The sequence below is a fragment of the Poecilia latipinna genome, unplaced genomic scaffold (assembly GCF_001443285.1).
Source record: "Poecilia latipinna isolate Pla-1442-1.1 unplaced genomic scaffold, P_latipinna-1.0 Scaffold939, whole genome shotgun sequence".
NCBI lineage: Eukaryota > Metazoa > Chordata > Actinopteri > Cyprinodontiformes > Poeciliidae > Poecilia > Poecilia latipinna.
In genome coordinates, this window is record NW_015113555.1 from 140,541 (window position 1) to 159,143 (window position 18,603).

Sequence of the window (18,603 nt, forward strand, 5' to 3'; positions counted from 1 at the left end):
AACTTAGAATACCAAGAAAACATTTCTGACATGTGCAAATAAGCTTGTTTTGCAAATAATTCCTTCACTTCATGAGACAAAAATGTGTGATTTTAAGGTTTTTAAAAAGTTTTTTTAAGCAAAACTCAGTAGGCTTTTCTCATGGTAACATGTATTATCAGTTCAATATTTGCTTTTGTGTTTTTTTTTTCTGCAGAAAAAAAAAACTGCAGTTCCACGATAAAGTTTGGTGCAGCTCTGCTTCCCTGAATCGACCGTCTTCATCTGCACTGCAAGTGTAGCAAACAGGCAGCTGTTTTTTATAGATTACAGTACACTAAAATTGTTTATATTTTTAATAGTGTAATTCTGTAAAGACAAAATATGTCTGGTGGTCTAGCTCTGATTTACATATCTTGCTAAATTGCAGGTTTGGATATTGCAGTACTTTCCTATAACAAAATAGACCAAATAGACCTGCAGAAAGAAATTACTAATAAAATATCTTACATATGCATAGTTGTATGCTCTATATAGAGATTTTCCTTAGCTTTGATTGCATATCTCACAGTTTTGTAATTTATCATTGTTTATTAAACTCTGAAAGCTGAGTGGCTTTGTTAATATTCTGTCCTAAAATGCAGTTAGATGAGCACTTTTTTATTTTTGAGCACCTGCCCCTTTAGTGGTCTCTGCACGGCCCTGCGATTGAGCAAAATATAAGAGCAGATTAAGTCAATAAATCATTAATATTGATGGAAAAGTTACAGTTCCACTGGCAGATTATTTAAAAGATATTTTTCCCAATTTACAAGTGAAATAATAAATAAACTCCTTGTTTTTTATTGTTGTTCAGTTGTTCAGTTTTTTAGGATTAATCTCAAAATTTCTGAGTCTTTTGTTGGACATGTACTCCTGTGTTGGCGTCCTCTGGTGGTCAGAGTCAAACTGAAGCTCTGTCTGAATTTACCTGTCTGGACTCAGAAGTCTCCAGTTCCCAACTTCTGATTGGTCGGCGCTGCTGGCTGCTGATTGGCTGTCGGGCAGCAGGTGGGAAACGGCAGCCATGTAATGTAACACCTTCATTCATCATTGATGAGCAGCAGCTCCTGATGAAGGAAGGTCCAGGTCTGGTTCTGGTCTGATCCTGGTCTGGTTCAGCTCTGATTCTGGTCCAGTTCTGGTTCTGGTTTCTTGGGTTCAGGTCAGAATAACCCAGATTTTATCTCATTCCTCCATCAGCCTCTGTTGTTCCGTCTCTCCAGAAGAAAGCGGATCCAGCTCCTGTTCTGGTAAGTGGATCAGAACCAACCCAGCAGGTTCTGGTTCTGTAGAGTGAGTCCCGGAGTTTGACTCTCTGTGGAGGATCTAAGGAATCCACCGGCGGATCTCCATGGATCCGAGCCGCACAGGTGAGATCAGTTCTGTTGTTCAGAACCAGGAAGGTTCAGACGGGGGTTCTGGTTCTGGTTCTGGTCTGAACCTTGAACCTCATCTGGCCGCCGAACCTGGACCTGCTGATGTCATTGGTCCAGTCAGTCAGTTCCAATATGAACAGTTCTTTTGTTGCTCTCTGAACAGAACCCATGACTGAGGCCCGTCTGTCCGTCTACAGAACCGCCATGAAGGTCCGGTCTCTGCAGAGGTTCTGCCACAGTAAGACTCACTGGTTCCTTCCCAGTTCAGCTCTGCACCAGTTCACCAGCAGTCCAGTTCAGCTAAACCAGTTCCTAAACTGACTGTGTTCAGGTCATGAATGAACTTTTTCATTATAACCAGAACCGATTCACTTTGCTGATTTGGGACAGTTCACTCTGAAGTGACTGGTTCATGAGGAACGAACAGGTTCAGTGATTCAGTTCAATGATTCAGTCTTCAAGGTTCCATTAATTCACATCATCAGGACTTAGTGACAGTTAATCATTAAACATGTTTAGTTCACCTTTAATGAACTAAATGAATCAGTTCATATCATGTACTGATTCATATTAATGACTCAGTGAATGAATTGGTTCAGTTTAATGAATCACTGAATGAATTGATTCATATTAATTGAATCACTGAATGAATCAGTTCATATTAATGAATCGCTGAATGAATCAGTTCAAATTAATGAATCGCTGAGTGAATCAGTTCATATTAATGAATCGCGGAGTGAATCAGTTCATATTAATGAATCACTGAGTGAATCAGCTCATAATAAATCACTGAATGAATCAGTTCATATGAATGAATCAGTTCATATTAATGAATCACTGAATGAATCAGTTCATTTTAATGAATCAGTTCATATGAATGAATCACTGAATGAATCAGTTCATATTAATGGATCAGTTGACCTTGTGACCTGTCTTTTCGTTCCAGTGGACGCCATCTTCATTCAGCACATCGCAGCAGCCTTCCAGCTGGTGGGCGGGGCTAATCCCAGAAGTGACGCCATGTTGAACAGGGAAAGCGTGGCCGAGGTTCTCAACAGGATGTTTAATTGCGCGTCCCAGGAAGTGACTGCTGCGGCATCAGAGGAGACCGGCAGTCTGCTGTTCAGGCTGTTTGATCGGTCCGTTTGATCGGCTCCAGGTCCGGTTCTGATTTCTAGACGACTTGGCTGATTCTGGACCTGCTGTGTTTCAGAGAGGGGACCGGTCAGGTGTCGGCCCGGTCTCTGCAGACCGCTCTGGTCGCTCTGTCTGCGGACAGCGTGCTGGCCAAATACAGGAGTGAGTATCTACCAGTGTACTGATGAGAACCAGAACCATCTAGAACCAAATGGACCCGGATGGTTCTGGCTCTGTCCTGCAGGTCTGGTTCGTCTGTCAGGGGACGGCTCCGGATCCGTCACCAGGTCTGGACTCAGCTCTCTGCTGCAGGACCTCAGCAAGGTAGGACTACATTTCCCATCATGCCTCAGTGCTCCAGCTCTCTGACCACTGAGTGTTCAGGTTCCTGTGGCGGTCCAGGAGCAGGAAGTGTTCGGCAGCGTGGAGACAGCGGTCACTTCCTGTTTTAACCAGGTGAGGACACACTAACGCTCTGCTGCAGGTGATCCTGACCTCACCTGACCTCACCTGACCCCTCCTATCTGCAGGGCGGGGCTCCAGCTGTCAGCCAATCACATCTCCTCTCGTGGCTGAAGAGCGAGCCCCGGCTGTTGCTATGGTTACCGACTCTCTACAGACTGTCTGCCAGTCAGAAGGTGAGCCACGCCGTCCGCTGCCACACCTGTAAGGCCTTCCCCATCGCCGGGCTCAGGTGAGTTTGATCAGCTGGACCAGGTGAGGACTGAGAGTCACTCAGGTGAGACGTGTCCAGACCCGCTGTGTGTCTGTGCTCAGGTATCGCTGCAGGAAGTGTGTGAACGTCCAGGTGTGTCAGGACTGCTTCCTGAATGGCCGGCAGACCAGGAAGCACAAAACACACCACCCAGTGGTCGAGTTCTGCACTCAGGTGAGGTTAGGTGAGGTCAGGTGAAGTCAGACAGGTGAGGTCAGTCAGGTCAGGCCAGTCAGGTGAGGTCATTCAGGCACAGTTAAAGCGATCCACCTTTGTTTCTGTGTTTGTGTAATCAGCCCACCTGGAGAGAATCTCTGTCCTCCTTGATGCATAATGCTCGTCACGCCCTGTTGCCACGACGAAACACTCACAGAGAAACTGATAGGACAAGCGTCTTGACTTGGGCGGAGCCAGCAGAGACCCAGAACAGGTGAGAGAGCGCTGCAGGGTAAACCTGTGCAGTCCTGTGTTGAAACGTTCTGCCTGCAGAGCTCCGCCCACCTCTGATGCTGCGACGCCATTGGCCGCCTCAGCACGCTCTTCCTCTTTTGATGAAGAGGAGGCCCGGGACGCCGCGGTGCAGGCATCTCCTCCTCATACTTCGTCCAAGTCTCTGCAGACGTATGAGGCTCTGCCCCCCCAGCAGGTGAGGGAGCTCCAGGTGAGCATCAGGCGTTCTCAGGCAGTGTAATGTCGCATCTCCTCCTGCAGGGGGCGGCGCTGCTGACTGAAGTCAGAAACCTGAAGAGAGATAAGTGGTGAGGCTGGAACCAGCACCATCCCAGTATGGTCTGTACCAGGATCTAACTCAGGGGTGCCCAAAGTGGGTCCTCGAGGGCCGGCATCCTGCACGTTTTAGTTCTCTCCCTGGTTGTAGTAACAACCTTTCCAGCTTGTCAATGTTCCTCTTAGGGCTTCTAACAAGCCATCATTTGATCCAGGTGTGTTAAACCAGGGAGAGAACTAAAACATGCAGGATGCCGGCCCTCGAGAACCCACTTTGGGCACCACTGGTCTAACTGGTTTGAACTGATCCCACAGGCTGCTGGAGCAGCAGCTCGGGGCGTGGCGCCTCACTGTCCAATCAGAGCAGGGCATCCTGGAGGACCGCTGCTCTGAGATGGAGGTCACCATGGCAACGATGAGGCAGCACAACGAAAGGCTGCAGGACATGCTCAACCAGGTAGCTGGCAGCTGGGGGACAGGTGCATCATGGGAGCTGTAGTTTATTTGTTTGGTTCTTCTACATCAGGCTCTGAGAAAGATGGAGGCTCAACAACACGCCAACAACACGGATCACACTGAGGGAGGAACCGCCACGCCGACCTCTGACCCGCCAACCGACGATGAGGAAGAGGAGGAGCTGATGAAGGACGGGGATGAATGGAGCCTGAAGGAGCCTCAAACTCCATCTCTCACAATTCCACGCAAATCCACTCTGTCACATGATGAACATGAGGAGAAAACGCTAAAGGACTGTCAGCCAATAGGACGACAGGAAACGCCAGAGGACTGTGAGCCAATAGGACGACAGGAAACACTAAAGGATTGTCAGCCAATAGGACGACAGGAAACGCCAGAGGACTGTCAGCCAATAGGACGACAGGAAACACTAAAGGATTGTCAGTCAATAGGACGACAGGAAACACTAAAGGACTGTCAGCCAATAGGACGACAGGAAACGCCAGAGGACTGTGAGCCAATAGGACGACGGGAAACACTAAAGGATTGTCAGTCAATAGGACGACAGGCAGACCAAGAGGAGGAGGGGCTACAAACAAATGTCGCCTCTCTGTCTGATGCAGAGGATCCTGGGACTTGTAGTCCTGAAATCTTACTGCAGCAGACTGTGGACAGACTGAAGACGGAGATGGACGGGATGAGAGACAGAAACACAGGTGAGACATAAATGGACAGATAAATCACACAGGTGAGACAGACAAACAGGTGGACCACCTGTCTCACCTGCCAGGTGTTCCCTGTCCCAAACAGAAAGAACAGCTTCTGTTTGTCTGCTTCCAGGTGAGAGCGTGAGGGCGGAGCTAGCGGCAGCAGCGGAGCAGGTAGGGGATGCGGTGTCCCGCCTGGTGGACGCTGTGAGGACAAACTGAGCAGGCGTGGCTCGTAGAAAAATTTTATTCTGGACCAATATTTAAACACGCAGGTAGAAAAGGTAAAAACATGGCCACCTGTTAAACAGTATGGAGACACAGAGCTGCCGAACGCTGAACAGTAAACAATGATGTCAATAAGTATGTCTCCATGGCAACAAACATGTAGCTGTACTGGTTTCCATTTGTAAAAACGTTCTTTACCTACAAAATTATTAAAACAGATTATCCATAAAGAAAATAATTTATTTTGTCAGCCATTTTTTACACCAAAGAGGAAATGATCTAACTTCTTATTGCACAGTGGAGTTTTCATTAGTGTCAGATTAACACCTGGTGAATGTCTACACCTGCCCAGGTGAGCTGGGACAGGTGTAGCGGTGTCCTTGTGGCTCCAGTCCGTCATGCTACCTGCCCCCCCTCTCACAGCCGCGCCTTCTCTGGCTCCGCCCTCTGCGGGGGGCCGGGAGGGCGTGGCCTGTGGAGCTGAGGAGCTTCCTGCTGGGCGCTGCTCGTCGAAGCCCCTCCCTCCTGGGCGGAGGGGGCGGGGCTTGAATCCTGGTCCTCCGTTGGGAGGGTGGGGGTCGTGGCCTGCTGCCCCTCTCTCTCCCGGTGGGCGGAGTCTGAGGAACCCTTCCTGTCCTCCTGACGGTCTCTGTCCCAGAGTCTGCACTGAGCGCGCTCATCAGGGCCGCGTCGCCTTTAGGCCCCTCCCCCGGCCGGCGGTCCATGTTGAGGTCAGGACTCAGACTCCGGAACAGCTGACGGACGCACGGCGGCGGCTGGCCAGAGGGGGCGGGGCCTCTGGGTCTCAGTAATGCCTGTGGAGGGTTTCTGAGGATCTGATTGGTCCCTGGCTCGTAGAACTTAACAGGAAGTCTTTTGTATTTGACCTTTAGCCTCTGTAGGTCAACAGGCCTCCGCCTCCTTCTGCAGCGCTTGGGGGCGGAGCCTGCAGGCGGGGCGCCAGCAGAGCAGGACGGGGAGCAGAGCAGGTAGACCAGCGAGGTGCGGGGCTGGACAGGAGTAACGATGCTGGAGTAACACGCTGGCAGCGAATGCCACGCCTGGGACTCAGGGGTTCTCTCATTGGCTGCAGGGTGGCTGGTGGGTGGAGCCTCTGAGGACAGCTGATGGACAGTCGGGATAACCAATCGTAGCGTCTGAGTGCCGTGACTCACTTTAACCACCTGGGAGGACAAAACCAGGTGAGACGTTTGTTTCCAAGAGAGAAAATTTGACCCAACCCGTCCTGCTCACCTGACATCTGGACGCCACTCTGAAGCTCCGCCTCCGCCTCCTCTTCCTCATCCTCATCCTCACACAACCAGAGTCATCATTATCATCCTGGTCCACCAAGGGCAGCACACCTGTGTCTGGCTCCGCCTCCTGGGCTTCAGGGGCCTCCTTCCTCCTCCGCCTGCCAAACCTGAAAGAAACAGATCACCTGAGGTTAAATCATCACCTGAGAACACCTGAGATGACTACCTGTGTATATCAGACTAATGAACTGCTCCAGATGAAACGTCCTGTCTGATTACATGTTTAGACAGGTGAACCAGAAAGCTAACAACTAGGAATGGATGTAAAGATGTTCACCTTTGATCAGGTGAGTTAGCAGTTGAACAGGTGAGCAGGTGTTGTTACCTGGCCAGCGACTCTGTGTCGAAGTAGCAGATGAATCTGCCCCGTCTGAACTGCTGGACCAGCCTCTCCACGCGGGCCTCGTCCTCCTCCTCAATCTGGGTCCAGGTCTTCCCCCTGAAGGATTCTGGAATATGCTGTGGGACTGGCAGAACGTCCTCTATGGGGACGTCCCAGAAGCCCTGGTCCTGCTGGCCCGCCCCGCCCAGCAGGGCGCAGTCCAGCTGGCTGGAGTACACCTGGTCTTCCATGTCCACCTGGACGTCCATGAGGCGGCCCAGGTCCCGCCCCTCTGTCTGGCTCACCTGGACAGGTAGGTGAGGTCTCTTTAAAACCACCTGCTGAGCAGAATCACAGTCAGAACCTGGAGAAACAGAACCGCCCTCCAAACCCCCGATACATACCTGTACAGGTGTGTCCCAATCCTCACTCTGCGTTTCCACGGAGACAGGAAGGCTGAGATGGAGGCTCTCTGTCTCCTCCTGCTGGTGGTGAGCTGAAGTGATGCTGTAGCAGCACATCTGGATCACCTGGGAGGGTTCAGAGGGGACAGGTCAGGTGACATCAGCTCTGCCTCTGATTGGCTGGTTAACCCCAGGTCTGCACACCCACAGAAGATGCTCCAAAACATGAAAGAAACATTTTAATAGGTTTTCAGTTTTATTCATTATTCATTTAGCATAAATGCTGCCTCACACCTGGGTGGAAATTACTTTATTCATCTGATGTTCAGTTATTTATATTTTTTAAAAATTACATTTATTGTATTTCATTTTTTCTACATTGTTCAATTGTTTCCATGACCTTCCTTCCACCTCTCTAGTGCCCCCCAGAGGCCCCCACTGTGAAAAACCCTGGGTGAACCACCGACCTCTTCAATGGTCTGCTCCACCGGGTCGCTGTGGGTGGAAAACGCCTCCGCCTTCTGGACCGCTCTCCTCTCCTTCTGCCAACTCACAAAGGGCCTCTGGGACCTCTGGGGCTTCAGGGGCTTCAAGTCTGAGCAGAACCGGGCCCTTGGTCCTGATGAAGTTTGGACCTTTGCCTCTGCAGGGGCCTGGACCCTTTGGCTGGCAATCAGGTCCAGCTGATTGCCACTCAGGCCCCTGGGGGCCTGAGTGGATGATGAAGAGTCACTGAGTTTCCTCCGGTTGGTCTTCCTGTGGGCTTTTCTGTGGACAGAGGGCGGAGCCTGAGGCTGAGGGGGCGGAGTCTGATGCTGAAGAGGTGGAGACTGAGGGGGCGGTGCCTGGGGCTGAGTGGGCGGGGCTTGTTGTTGAGAGGGTGGAGTGTTTGTGCAACAGGGCGGAGAAGATGCTCGTCCTTCGTCCTGGTCGCCTGATTGGCTGTGGAAGCTGTGTTCTGTCTCCTGATTGGCTGGCTGACAGGAAGCGTCATCAGAGCTGGGCAGGTGTTCTCGAGTGCCTAGTGACTGTCCGTCTCCGTCAGAGGAACAGAGTTCATCAAGCTCCGCCTTCGGTAGCGGGGGTGCGGAGACAGATGGGAGGTCAGCGTGGGACGGCCTGGTAGACGCAGACGGACAGGTTACCCATAGCAACAGCTGGGCTGTTGCGTTAGTGTAGGTGTGTTTATTTTGCTCACCTGGCATCGTCGTAGCGATGAGGGTGGTGCTCCTGGACGTCCCGCAGGAAGCGCTCCAGCAGCGTCAGCCTGCTCTGGTTGCCCCTGGTGACGGACACGGCGGCGGAGCCTTTGGCGGACGCCCGGACGGAATCCAGGTGTCTGAGGCTGGACAGGTGCTGTGTGGGACACATGGTGATGATGTCATCAGGAGCCTGAGTGACACCAGACTCAGTCTAAACTCAGGTGTTCCTGTACCTGGTCCAGGCTGGTGTAGAGGACTCTGCAGTAACCACAGTAACCCTGCCTGCTGGGCTCACACCTGGATGGACCGGGCTCTGGCTCCTCCAACATCCTGCCAGACAGAGAACACCTATAGCTTACCTTTATTGATGACTGTCTCTGATGTCTTTATTGATGTCTGCCAGCAGGTAAGCTTACCTGCTGGGAGGCTCCGCCTCCTTCTGGTTACCTTCATCGGACATCCTGATGGCACACCTGGAACACATACAGCTAATAACACACCTGCACATGGTGAACACACACATCCACACAAGACAACTCACCTGGAGGCGGTGCAGTCAGAGGGTCTGTCCAATCAGAGCGCTCCATGCTGTAACTAACGGCAACGAGGCGGGAGCTCCAGAGTCCATGAGCCTGAAAGGGAAGCAGACAGCCACACTGGTTGCTATGGTGATGCTGCCTCTGCACATGCTCAGAAGTGTGTTTAGACTCAGGTAAACCTCACCCAGCGTCACGTCAAACCCATCAGAACTATTCTGGTGGAGCCTGATCTTCAACAGAACAGTTACCTCCTAAAAGAGCTCAGTACTGGACCCGGTATTGATACACATAACCATGGTAACATGGATTATTCAGCCTGGATTAACACCTGCCGGTAATGATAGTTTTCAGTTACCTGTCTAACTCTAATCCAATCAAAGCACCGCTCTCCTCGCTGTTGACCAATTGTACGCCAGCTGATTTCACTCTAACCAATCACAGTTTAGCTTCATGTATTTCTAACCAATCGGCTTGCACTTCTTGCTAAAATAGTAACCCATGTTTAGTCAATTAAAGTCTCGGTTCCGTATTCTGGGTGCAAATAGGGATTAAATCGGGTCGTCTTTAACCATGGCAACAGCGCTGCTGACGTGTCACAGCGGTCAGCTTCCGGTTAGCTATGTTGTTAGCCGATTAACTCCTGAGCTTAACGGCAGCACGGAACTCGTCAGCGGCGGTCCGGTCCCGTCACTGCCGCCTAGAACGACTGACTGTCGGGTTCTTTTACCTGCAGCAGGTCGCTGGTTGCTGTTTTTACGGATTATTTATCTTCTTCCGCCGAGCGCTACTCCACTGCTGTTTAGTTTCCGGTCCAGTCTTCTTCTGCTCCATGTGGAAGAGATCTTTAAACTGTGTCGCCGCTAGCGGCCACATAGAGGAACTGCAGCCTCATACACGCGATTTTAAGGTGATAAATTCACCTCATCATTCAGATTAACCTGGAGAAATTCAGGTTTTATAAATTTAAGTGTTTCAACCATCATCGTTTTAACTTTAAAGCTGGACTAAACATTTCCCCTGAGATTAAAGACTCAACAGCTGTTTGTTTTATGCCAAGTGCTTTTTATTAAACATGATTAACTCAGATCTTATTGAAAGCTGCTACATCCATGGACTGCACGAAGTCCTCGAAGGCTGTGATCTTCTCCTCCAGGATGTCTGTGCCCACCTGCAACAGGAAACACTCAGTCAGACCCCTGGCAGACACTCAGAACCAACCAGGAGTCGCTCTTTAAGCATCTCACCTTGTCATCCTCCACCACGCAGCTGATCTGGAGCTTCTTGATGCCGTAGCCTACTGGGACCAGCTTGGCTGCACAGATCACACCATGGGTTGGTTATTACCCGTCAATAAAACTGTTTAATGTTTAATGGATGAATGTGATCAGTTTCTGCAGCGGTCAGATCAAAGAGTGTCCATCAGTCTTCAGCCGAAAGATGGTGAGATGGATCATCAGCTGTGCAGAGCAGCTACACCTAGTCTGGGGTACTGTGTGATACTGTGTTACAGGTACTGGTCCCAGTACTGTGTGCGGTCCTCTTACATTGTCCCCAGACCAGCCCGTCCATCTCGATGCTGCGGACACACTCCTCCAGCTTGGCCATGTCCGTCTCATCGTCCCATGGCTTCACGTCCAATAGGAGCGATGATTTAGCGATGAGGGCGGGCTCTAGTAGGAGACAGAAGTAGAAGTCAGTTGCCAAGGAAACCCCACCATGCTGCTCTGATTGGTGGAGACTCGTCAGGTAAAAACAGCTGTCCATCAGGCAGTCAGCCGAAAGATGGTGATTGGTTACTCATCATCCAGAGCCACATGGAAGGTAGTTTGACTCTATAGGGCAGTCATGTGATAGGTGAGGTGTCCTGTGATTGGTTGAGTGACGTACTTTTTGCTTTCTTGGCGGCGTACTCGGCCAGGCGCTGCTCCTTCAGCTTGGTCGCCTCGGTGTCTTCCTGACAGACAAAGACCAGGGTTTAACACCAAACCTGAGCTCCCCTGTGACGTCACCATGACATCATAACGTCCTCACCTCCTCGTCAGAACCAAACAGGTCAATGTCGTCGTCATCGTCATCGGCGGCGGCAGGGGCAGAGCCTGAGGTAGCGTCGGCCACTCCCGGAGGGCCGTACTGCCCCAGAGGTCTCTTCACACCTGGGAGGCTGACAGCCAGGAAGCGTTGGTCACACCTGTGCACTCTGACCCGAGGATGACGACGATGGGGGCGGGCTCACCTGTTCTTCTGGCTCTGGTACGACTTGATGTGGTTGTACCACCGCAGGGCATGGCACAGGTCTGCTGGGGGAGGGGCTGAGAGGACGTCAAAGACCGCCACATCAGCCTGAGAGGGGACAAACCTGTGGAGGACAGGGTTACCATGGTTACAGATGACTCAGCTGATCTCTAAAGGTGCATTTCCCCCTGTTATTGGAGTCTAGACCGAAAACCTGACCACTTGGGCTTGGTTAACCTGGACTGGAGAATGAATGGACCAGAACCAGAATCCTGCCAGATCAGACCAGGTTTAGATGCTAGACCTAGACCCGATTTGTAGTCTCAGTAATATTAAAACTCCTAAGCTAGTTTCTAATGTCTCTGGTTCTGAGTTTAGAACCGACTTTAGGTCCAGCATGAGCTTACAGAACCTACAGCAGCCACTGCGCAGCCGCAGAGAGGCTGTTAGCACCATGTGACAGCACAGTACGCCACATTAAACCCAAATAAACCAAATATTTTGATCTAAACTATGAAGTCAATTAATCTACCATCAGCTTTCATATGTTTATGTAAAACCATGAACACTTCCGGCTTCATGGAGCTCTAGTGTAGCTCAATTTATCGCCGGACCTGAAGCTAACTGTTAGCCACGAGCTGAGCCAAGATGGCGGCAGCCTCGCTGAACCCTGCAGGAGCTTCTACCGGGACGTTCTGCCAGGTTCTACTGGACTCACCCTTCGATGTAGCTGCGGTCCGACAGGAAGTCGTTGAGGACTTTGAGTCCGGAGGCTGATTTCAGGTCACCGAAGCCCATGATGGAGCTGAAGAACCAGAGAAGAAGGAGGAAGAAGGAAGGAGGAGGAGGAGGGAGGAGGATATATAGGCAGTATTCTGACTCCTCCTCAGCGGATTCTGCTCCTCCTCCTTCAGGGGTCCAGCAGGGTCTTCCATAAATTACAATATGTTTCAGTTATGATAGAGATAATCTGGTGGCTCCAGAGAGAATAAAACTCCTAAATAAGTTTATAATATCACATAAAACCCATTAAAATGATTTAAACCTCTCACATAAAACGAGTGTGGAGGGAGGCCAATCTCAATATCCAACTCAATGGGAAATTAAGTGGAAGGAAGAACTGCCTGAGAAGACTGCGAAGCAAATATTGCTTAAATGTTATGAGGTATACTCTTCCACTATTCATGTAATGATTATTAAAGAAGCAGCAGTGATGTACTTTTGGTAAACAGGTTTTCTTTGACAGCCTGATTTCCATATTCATCTTCAACATGGTCACATGACTTCCTGCTCAGCCGCTCTCACCTGTTGCTGACTCCTCAGCAGGCCAGGTGTGTCTGAACAGGAATGCAGTCAGACCATCCTATTGGCCACATGGGCAGCAGCAAGGGCTGCTATAGGCTGATAATCAGAGAGGGTCAGCTACACCCGAGGGCTGTCAGAGATCCAGTCAGACTGATTCTACAGCTCCAGAGCGATGGGCCAGGGCAGCTCCGCCTGCCCTCAGGTGAGTCCCTTATTTTCCTCTCTTTGGTTGATTATTGGATCCGGTTCTCTCCTTCATCTGGATCAGCTGGACCGGAACCAGTTTCATTAAATGGAGATGTTTGATAAACCAAATGGATCCAGTAAACTCACCTCTGCTGGTTTGGATCAGGAGTTAGGAATACCTCAAAGCTCTGGGACAAGCCCACATACCTGGAGGACTTACTGCCTGTCCAGAACCTCTGGATCCGCTCCATCAGGAGTACCAGAACCTCTGGATCCGCTCCATCAGGAGGTCCAGACAGATGGACATTTGTCCCTTACAGGATGTCAAAGAAAAGACCAGAAGAAGAAAACAAGGCCTGAAAGAATCAAACGTTTTGAACATTTTCTCGTCCAGTTCTGATCCAGAACTGCTGTGACCCAGAAATGTTTCCAGTCCTGTTTTAAAGGAACCCACAGGTTCTGAACATCTCAGGTTTTCAGGGAGTTTGATGGTCCACATGGTTCCTATCAGACCACAAACTCATCCTAAAGACCTTTTAGACCACAGGTGCCCAAAGTGCAGCCCAGGGGCCATTTGTGGCCCTTGAAGTAATTTTGCGAGGTCCATTGACCACAAACGAACCGAAGCATAAAAACACTTTTTTTTTTTTTAAAGGGCGGGTTTCTAATGACTAATTTATATCTTCTTAACTGTAGCTTTGTACATAGTGTTTTCTTTTGTTAGTCATGTTTTGTTTTTGTTTGCTGCTTTCATTTTAATATCCTAGTAGATAAGATCACAAATATCCAGTCACTGTCTACTCAGAACCAGACTTGGCTGAATACACCAAAGGTTTTTCACTTAAATTCTTTCAGTCATTTCAGAGAATCGACTAAAAACATTTTCTGGACCAACAAAGAAAACATTCAACTGAGTATTTTTTTTGTTGTTGATGTCACCAGCATAGCTTAGCTAGCCTTGAAAGGTTAAGTAGCTTTAACCTTTCCTCCGCCTACATCGCCCAGAATGCTGTGTGGTTCTGGATCAGATGTCTATTGTGATATTTATTGTAAATGACTCATTGTCCAGCCCTGACAGCTTGTAGAGTAACTGCTTTGATAAACCATCTCATGGTCCTGAAAGGTGGAACTCCTCTGGTTCTGGTTCGGTTCTGGTTCTAGCCTAAATCTCCTCTGGGATCCAGACTGGAAGACTTCAGCACCAGAACCAGCTGAGTGTTAACCTGAAGCCTGTCCTCCTCTGTCCAGGTGTTGATCATGGGTCTGGACTCTGCGGGGAAGTCCACCCTGTTGGCCCATATCCTGACCGGACAGGTGAGTCTCAGAATATCGTGAGGGTCATCAGCCCTCAGGTGTTCTCATGAAACCTTTTACCTTATCAGGCAGTCAACACCTCGCCGACCGTGGGGTTCAACGTGGGAACACTGGAGCTGAACAAGCAGTCGTCTCTGACGTTGTGGGACATTGGCGGACAGAAGAGCATGAGACCCAACTGGAAGTGAGTAAACAACACCCAGCAGGTGTGTCTCCCTAGCAACCGGCCAAAGGGATAACGGATGTCCTGCAGGTACTACCTGGACGAGTGCAAGGCGCTGGTGTTCGTGGTGGACAGCACCGACGCGGCTCGCATTCCAGAGGCGCAGATGGCTCTGAAGGGCATCCTGAGCGACGAGAAGCTGCGAGGAGTTCCTCTGATGGTTCTGGCCAACAAGAAGGATCTGCCCAACAGCATGACCATACGGGAGGTAGGGACACTTCAGACGGTGCAGACCAATAAACTGATCATCAACAGAACGAAGAGGATAAATCAGGCAGACAGATTCAAGTCAGTCATATACGTCCCAATCAACAATGAATCAAGTTCAGTTTATTGTTCAAATTAATGAAACCTCTAAGAAAACCCAGCAGATTGGCCTGTAGCGCTACCTCAAACTGTGCAGCAGGTGGCGACAGAGGGAAGCTTGATGTAACACTTATTGGTCAATGAGAGAAAGAGTCAGTTCAGATCCCTTCTGTGGTCAGCCTTACCTTGTTAGTTATGTAGGATGCAGGAACCTTATGGTTCACTGGGAGCATCCATGAGACAAGAGCCGTTTGGGGTCCCATGGCAACCATTAGAGAACAAGAACTATATAAGGAAGCACCATGTTGGATCTTTGGGCTCTTCCCATCTTCTCTAGACATCAAAGTCATCTCTTTGACAAAATAGAATAGCCTTGATTTCATATTGGAGGTTCTGCCAGAACTCTGTTCTTTTAAGTCAACATCATAGGACAACAAATGGACTGAAGATCAAAATTAACAAGCAACAAAGTGAAGGATAGACACTGGATCCACTGTAGACCATGAAAATAAAGAGTCTAATCTTCTCCTCAGGTGTCCAACAAGTTGAACCTGAACAGTTACACAGACAGAGAGTGGGAGATCCAGGCCTGCAGCGCCACCAAGGGGCTGGGTCTGCAACAGGCCTTCCTGAAGGTCAACAAGCTGATCAAGAGGAGCTGAGAGGAGCGGGAAAGGAGATCCACATCTACAGGAGACACGTTTAAACTCAAGATTTTATTTATAGAGATTAATAAAAGTTTTAGTGATGATCCAGCTATATGATTGGTTCCTTCCTGCTACAAAATCATTTCTGTCACCAGTCTGAGAAAACGATGAGCTCAACAGTGAAAGGTTCCCAATCACAGGTTCACTGACTACAGCTTCTTCCTCTGCGCCGATGCTCTGTCTTCTTTGACTGCATGAAGACTCTGGAGACACAACCAGGACTGGACCAGCAGCAGAACCGGGACCAGGACCCAGAGTCCATTAAAGAAGACCAGGTAGACCCACAGGTAGAGCGGGTTGGACGTGTCTAGGTGAGGACTGCCCAGCAGCCAATCAGGACAGAAGGTCATCCAGCCGCCGTACAGCTCACACACACTCAGAGTGATCTGCAGGAAGTGTCTGAAATACGTTTCACCATCAGTACATGTCCGTCACTACGAGCTGGTACAGGTCATTATGTGGCAGTTTCATCAGAATCAGACTGATTTAACGGCCCATTTAAGATCTGGTTGACCCACATTTGACCACATGAAGCACTAAAGAATAAAAAACTGAATGAAAAAGACAAAGTAAACAGAAGAGATGTAAACGCGGTAAAATCTGATGAAATGTTTCAGGGCTCAGTTTGATTTATAAACCAAAGAATAAAAACCAGTCTAACAGGTTTTAGCAGCACTGCATGTACTGTAATAATATCTGTGGTACTTCATTAGCATACTCTGCAGTACTTTGATTCTATACCTTGTAACATGTAATACTTGGGCTGTATGGGTAGTGCATCTTGTACTTTATTGAAACTGTAGCATTACCTGTAGTACTTGTCATTGAGCACTGCATGTATCAGCAGCAGAGCTAGCAGAGAGTCCAGGACCACTGTCAGAATCTCCAAGGAGACGATGTTTGGATCAGAAACCAACCAGCGACTGTCTGCTTTACCGTATTCCTTCCCTACATGTTGACAGGTATTTTATCCAGATCAGAGCTGACACGTTAAACCATGCATCAAAACTTTCAGGTATATTGAAGGACTAAAAAACATATTTAAAAGTAAAATAGTACTCCATGAGAACTCTTCCATCTCTGGAAATTGATACTGTGGAGTAAGACAGAGGTGATGAAGGGCCTTCAATGTTTATGTCTGGATTCAAGTCAGAGGCAGCTCTCTGATTGGTTGATGGGTGTAGTTTAGAAACATTAAGGACACTCTTTAATGGTATATGCGAGTTACAGAATGACACAGAAATACAAAGCAGTACAAGACAAAACTCACAGAGTTCAGCCAGAGGACCTTCAGATGTCTCCACTGTCCCAACCAGAGACATGTAAACAAACGGACCCTCCTGAGGACAAAAGGGACAGTCAGCCAGATCAAAAGAGCCAACAAAGGAGATGCTGTTTTAATATTTGATGGTCAGTCCAGATGTTTCTGTCCAGGTAAACAATGTGGCGCCTTCTGGCCTGTGGGGGCGCTGCACCAAGAACCACTAAAGGGAACAGCACAGAAACTTCTGAAGAAGACACGAGGGCAACTTCCTTCTTCACCAAATGGATACAAAAATGTATATTGGTCAGATTTTAGCGACCAATATACATTTTCTTTGGCTAAAATCCACAAGATTTTCTCCCACTAGCACTAGGCTAACTCATTCGTTTTGGTTTTATTTACCCATAATACCCTGCACTGTGGTCTACTTCCGTCCACATAGGCATTTTCAACTGAACGCAGATCGAAGTTTGGAGGACCAGAGTTTGATTATCCATTCACCCCCCCCACCCAAAATGAACCGGACTTTCTAGGCAGATGGACTAGAGATGGATTAAAGCGGACTAAACCAGGGTTGGTGTGAATGAATCCAAAATATCTGGAAAACAGTGAAATCTTCAAAAGCAGTTCAGAAACCCATAAAACAAAACGAACAACACAAGTACAGTACTGGGGCGGAAGACAAAGAGAACCCAAAGAATGGTAAACACAATACAAGAGCACAATTCTTAGACAGTTTAAAGGTCAGTTCCTGACGTGGTGAAGAAGACACTCAGAGCTAACAGCAGAGAGTTGCTAAACAAGAAGAAACTCCTCCTACCAGCGTCAGGTGGACGATGACATCATAGAACAGCCACAGCAGGATCCACCAGTCCGTCTTGGAGCTCCGCCCACCATACCTGTGTGTGAGGAGGGCAGCCACCAACAGCTGGAGGCTACAGCCCAGCAGAGACAACACAGAGACGAGAGAGAGCGTGGGGGGAGCCTCAGAGTCCATGGTACCGGTACCGCACTGCGTACTTCACAGGAAATACTCAGTACTACACTGTGTATGCTGCATAAATACTTCAGTTCAGTTGGGCCGTCTGATCTTACTGTGCAGAGACTGGACCCAACTCTGGACCGTCCCGCTCACTTTGATTGGTCCTTCTGTTTGATATCACCAATCCTGTTCTGCCATTGGCTGCTGAAGAGACCACCCCACTTCCTGTCTCTCTCACATGAGGGCCGGGATCCAAAGACACACTAAAACCGTATCTCCACATAGACTCTCAGATCTACCTGGCTGATCATAGATGTTCCTCTGATTCCAACAACATTTATCCAGCCCTTTTGGTTCCAGAACATCAGAGACAGGAAACACTCATGTGTGTGTGTGTGATAGTTTATTGACTACAGAGTTTTGTAGGAAAAAAGAATTTATACAAGCATTGATAAGGTGAAAAGCACCGTCAGGTTTATTATCTGGTGAGGAAAGCGTGTCCTCTGACCTACAGAGTTAAAACTTTTATAGCACAGAACAGAAAAAGTGTAACAATATTTACAACAATCTATCAGCAGGTGGCTTCAGAGAGGCAAAGCAGAGGAGCCTGTATTACACTGAGCTCATAAGCATAACTAAAGACATACACCACAATTCAGACAGTCTGGAGACTTTAGGACAAGAAATGTTCAATCAACACCAGAGATGAGATGCAGAAGGAAATAATCTTTGGCAAAACAAACAAAAAAACAAAAATTAACCATTTTAGATCAATCAGTTGGAATCGCAAATCATCAATAATGTTATCAATAATGTGAGACAGCTGGCAGGCACTGATTCACCTTTCTAGCGTCTGGAGTTCAGGAACACTGAGATGATCAGAGAACGTTTGGTAGAATATCAACAGAACCACTGAAACCTGGTGAACGGAAAAC

The 18,603-nt window shown here is 48.8% G+C and overlaps 5 protein-coding genes across 12 annotated transcripts; 2 read left to right on the plus strand and 3 right to left on the minus strand.

Moving 5' to 3' along the window:
- Window positions 1-1,107: 1,107 nt before the first annotated feature.
- On the plus strand, window positions 1,108-5,601 carry dytn (dystrotelin). Of its 2 annotated transcripts, XM_015049282.1 has the most exons (14): window positions 1,108-1,391; window positions 1,561-1,635; window positions 2,344-2,536; window positions 2,611-2,696; window positions 2,779-2,858; window positions 2,919-2,990; window positions 3,065-3,228; window positions 3,312-3,423; window positions 3,546-3,679; window positions 3,739-3,895; window positions 3,961-4,007; window positions 4,291-4,432; window positions 4,502-5,147; window positions 5,272-5,601. In XM_015049282.1, the coding sequence occupies exons 1-14, from the start codon at window positions 1,373-1,375 to the stop codon at window positions 5,358-5,360; spliced, it is 2,016 nt and encodes a 671-aa protein (XP_014904768.1). In that variant the 5' UTR covers window positions 1,108-1,372; the 3' UTR covers window positions 5,361-5,601. The 2 variants fall into 2 exon arrangements, with proteins under 2 accessions (XP_014904768.1, XP_014904767.1); XM_015049281.1 differs by having other exon boundaries at window positions 1,108-2,536.
- Window positions 5,375-9,989, minus strand: zdbf2 (zinc finger, DBF-type containing 2). 6 transcript variants are annotated; one of them, XM_015049280.1, is made up of 11 exons: window positions 9,877-9,989; window positions 9,152-9,242; window positions 9,027-9,083; window positions 8,844-8,940; window positions 8,607-8,764; window positions 8,254-8,527; window positions 7,876-8,217; window positions 7,409-7,534; window positions 7,008-7,345; window positions 6,621-6,789; window positions 5,375-6,550 (listed from the first exon to the last, which is right to left on the minus strand). In XM_015049280.1, the coding sequence occupies exons 3-11, from the start codon at window positions 9,068-9,070 to the stop codon at window positions 5,768-5,770; spliced, it is 2,331 nt and encodes a 776-aa protein (XP_014904766.1). In that variant the 5' UTR covers window positions 9,071-9,083; window positions 9,152-9,242; window positions 9,877-9,989; the 3' UTR covers window positions 5,375-5,767. The 6 variants fall into 6 exon arrangements, with proteins under 6 accessions (XP_014904766.1, XP_014904765.1, XP_014904764.1 ...); XM_015049279.1 differs by having other exon boundaries at window positions 8,266-8,527; window positions 8,844-8,958; XM_015049278.1 differs by having other exon boundaries at window positions 7,008-7,342; window positions 8,844-8,958.
- arl11 (ADP-ribosylation factor-like 11) lies at window positions 9,417-15,467 on the plus strand. Of its 2 annotated transcripts, none has more exons than XM_015049299.1 (5): window positions 9,417-9,483; window positions 14,121-14,186; window positions 14,255-14,370; window positions 14,440-14,617; window positions 15,249-15,467. In XM_015049299.1, exons 2-5 carry the CDS (start codon window positions 14,130-14,132, stop codon window positions 15,375-15,377), a joined length of 480 nt encoding a protein of 159 aa, XP_014904785.1. In that variant the 5' UTR covers window positions 9,417-9,483; window positions 14,121-14,129; the 3' UTR covers window positions 15,378-15,467. The 2 variants fall into 2 exon arrangements, with proteins under 2 accessions (XP_014904785.1, XP_014904784.1); XM_015049298.1 differs by lacking the exon at window positions 9,417-9,483 and adding an exon at window positions 12,337-12,888.
- Window positions 10,191-12,254, minus strand: eef1b2 (eukaryotic translation elongation factor 1 beta 2). Its single transcript, XM_015049296.1, has 7 exons — window positions 12,100-12,254; window positions 11,383-11,505; window positions 11,181-11,310; window positions 11,037-11,103; window positions 10,694-10,819; window positions 10,394-10,461; window positions 10,191-10,317 (listed from the first exon to the last, which is right to left on the minus strand). Exons 1-7 carry the CDS (start codon window positions 12,177-12,179, stop codon window positions 10,231-10,233), a joined length of 681 nt encoding a protein of 226 aa, XP_014904782.1. The 5' UTR covers window positions 12,180-12,254; the 3' UTR covers window positions 10,191-10,230.
- On the minus strand, window positions 15,416-18,322 carry ebpl (EBP like). Its single transcript, XM_015049297.1, has 4 exons — window positions 17,507-18,322; window positions 16,693-16,762; window positions 16,232-16,370; window positions 15,416-15,821 (listed from the first exon to the last, which is right to left on the minus strand). The coding sequence occupies exons 1-4, from the start codon at window positions 17,681-17,683 to the stop codon at window positions 15,572-15,574; spliced, it is 636 nt and encodes a 211-aa protein (XP_014904783.1). The 5' UTR covers window positions 17,684-18,322; the 3' UTR covers window positions 15,416-15,571.
- Window positions 18,323-18,603: the final 281 nt, after the last annotated feature.

What these genes read in the sequence shown, in the direction of transcription:
- dytn (XM_015049281.1), top strand. Translation starts at nt 2,205, where the DNA reads ATGAATGAATCAGTTCATATTAATGAATCACTGAATGAATCAGTTCAT. An exon ending in TGGTCGAGTTCTGCACTCAG is followed by an intron (nt 3,424 to 3,545) that starts GTGAGGTTAGGT and finishes TTGTGTAATCAG; the next exon opens with CCCACCTGGAGAGAATCTCT. An exon ending in GATGAGAGACAGAAACACAG is followed by an intron (nt 5,148 to 5,271) that starts GTGAGACATAAA and finishes GTCTGCTTCCAG; the next exon opens with GTGAGAGCGTGAGGGCGGAG.
- zdbf2 (XM_015049275.1), bottom strand. Translation starts at nt 9,070, where the DNA reads ATGTCCGATGAAGGTAACCAGAAGGAGGCGGAGCCTCCCAGCAG. An exon ending in GAGGCGGAGCCTCCCAGCAG is followed by an intron (nt 8,959 to 9,026) that starts GTAAGCTTACCT and finishes GGTAAGCTATAG; the next exon opens with GTGTTCTCTGTCTGGCAGGA. An exon ending in GACACAGAGTCGCTGGCCAG is followed by an intron (nt 6,790 to 7,007) that starts GTAACAACACCT and finishes TGTTTCTTTCAG; the next exon opens with GTTTGGCAGGCGGAGGAGGA.
- eef1b2 (XM_015049296.1), bottom strand. Translation starts at nt 12,179, where the DNA reads ATGGGCTTCGGTGACCTGAAATCAGCCTCCGGACTCAAAGTCCTCAAC. An exon ending in TACCAGAGCCAGAAGAACAG is followed by an intron (nt 11,311 to 11,382) that starts GTGAGCCCGCCC and finishes CCTGGCTGTCAG; the next exon opens with CCTCCCAGGTGTGAAGAGAC. An exon ending in TGTTTGGTTCTGACGAGGAG is followed by an intron (nt 11,104 to 11,180) that starts GTGAGGACGTTA and finishes TTTGTCTGTCAG; the next exon opens with GAAGACACCGAGGCGACCAA.
- arl11 (XM_015049298.1), top strand. Translation starts at nt 12,859, where the DNA reads ATGGGCCAGGGCAGCTCCGCCTGCCCTCAG. An exon ending in CCCATATCCTGACCGGACAG is followed by an intron (nt 14,187 to 14,254) that starts GTGAGTCTCAGA and finishes TTACCTTATCAG; the next exon opens with GCAGTCAACACCTCGCCGAC. An exon ending in AGCATGAGACCCAACTGGAA is followed by an intron (nt 14,371 to 14,439) that starts GTGAGTAAACAA and finishes GATGTCCTGCAG; the next exon opens with GTACTACCTGGACGAGTGCA.
- ebpl (XM_015049297.1), bottom strand. Translation starts at nt 17,683, where the DNA reads ATGGACTCTGAGGCTCCCCCCACGCTCTCTCTCGTCTCTGTGTTGTCT. An exon ending in AGGTCCTCTGGCTGAACTCT is followed by an intron (nt 16,371 to 16,692) that starts GTGAGTTTTGTC and finishes GTCAACATGTAG; the next exon opens with GGAAGGAATACGGTAAAGCA. An exon ending in CTCAATGACAAGTACTACAG is followed by an intron (nt 15,822 to 16,231) that starts GTAATGCTACAG and finishes AACGTATTTCAG; the next exon opens with ACACTTCCTGCAGATCACTC.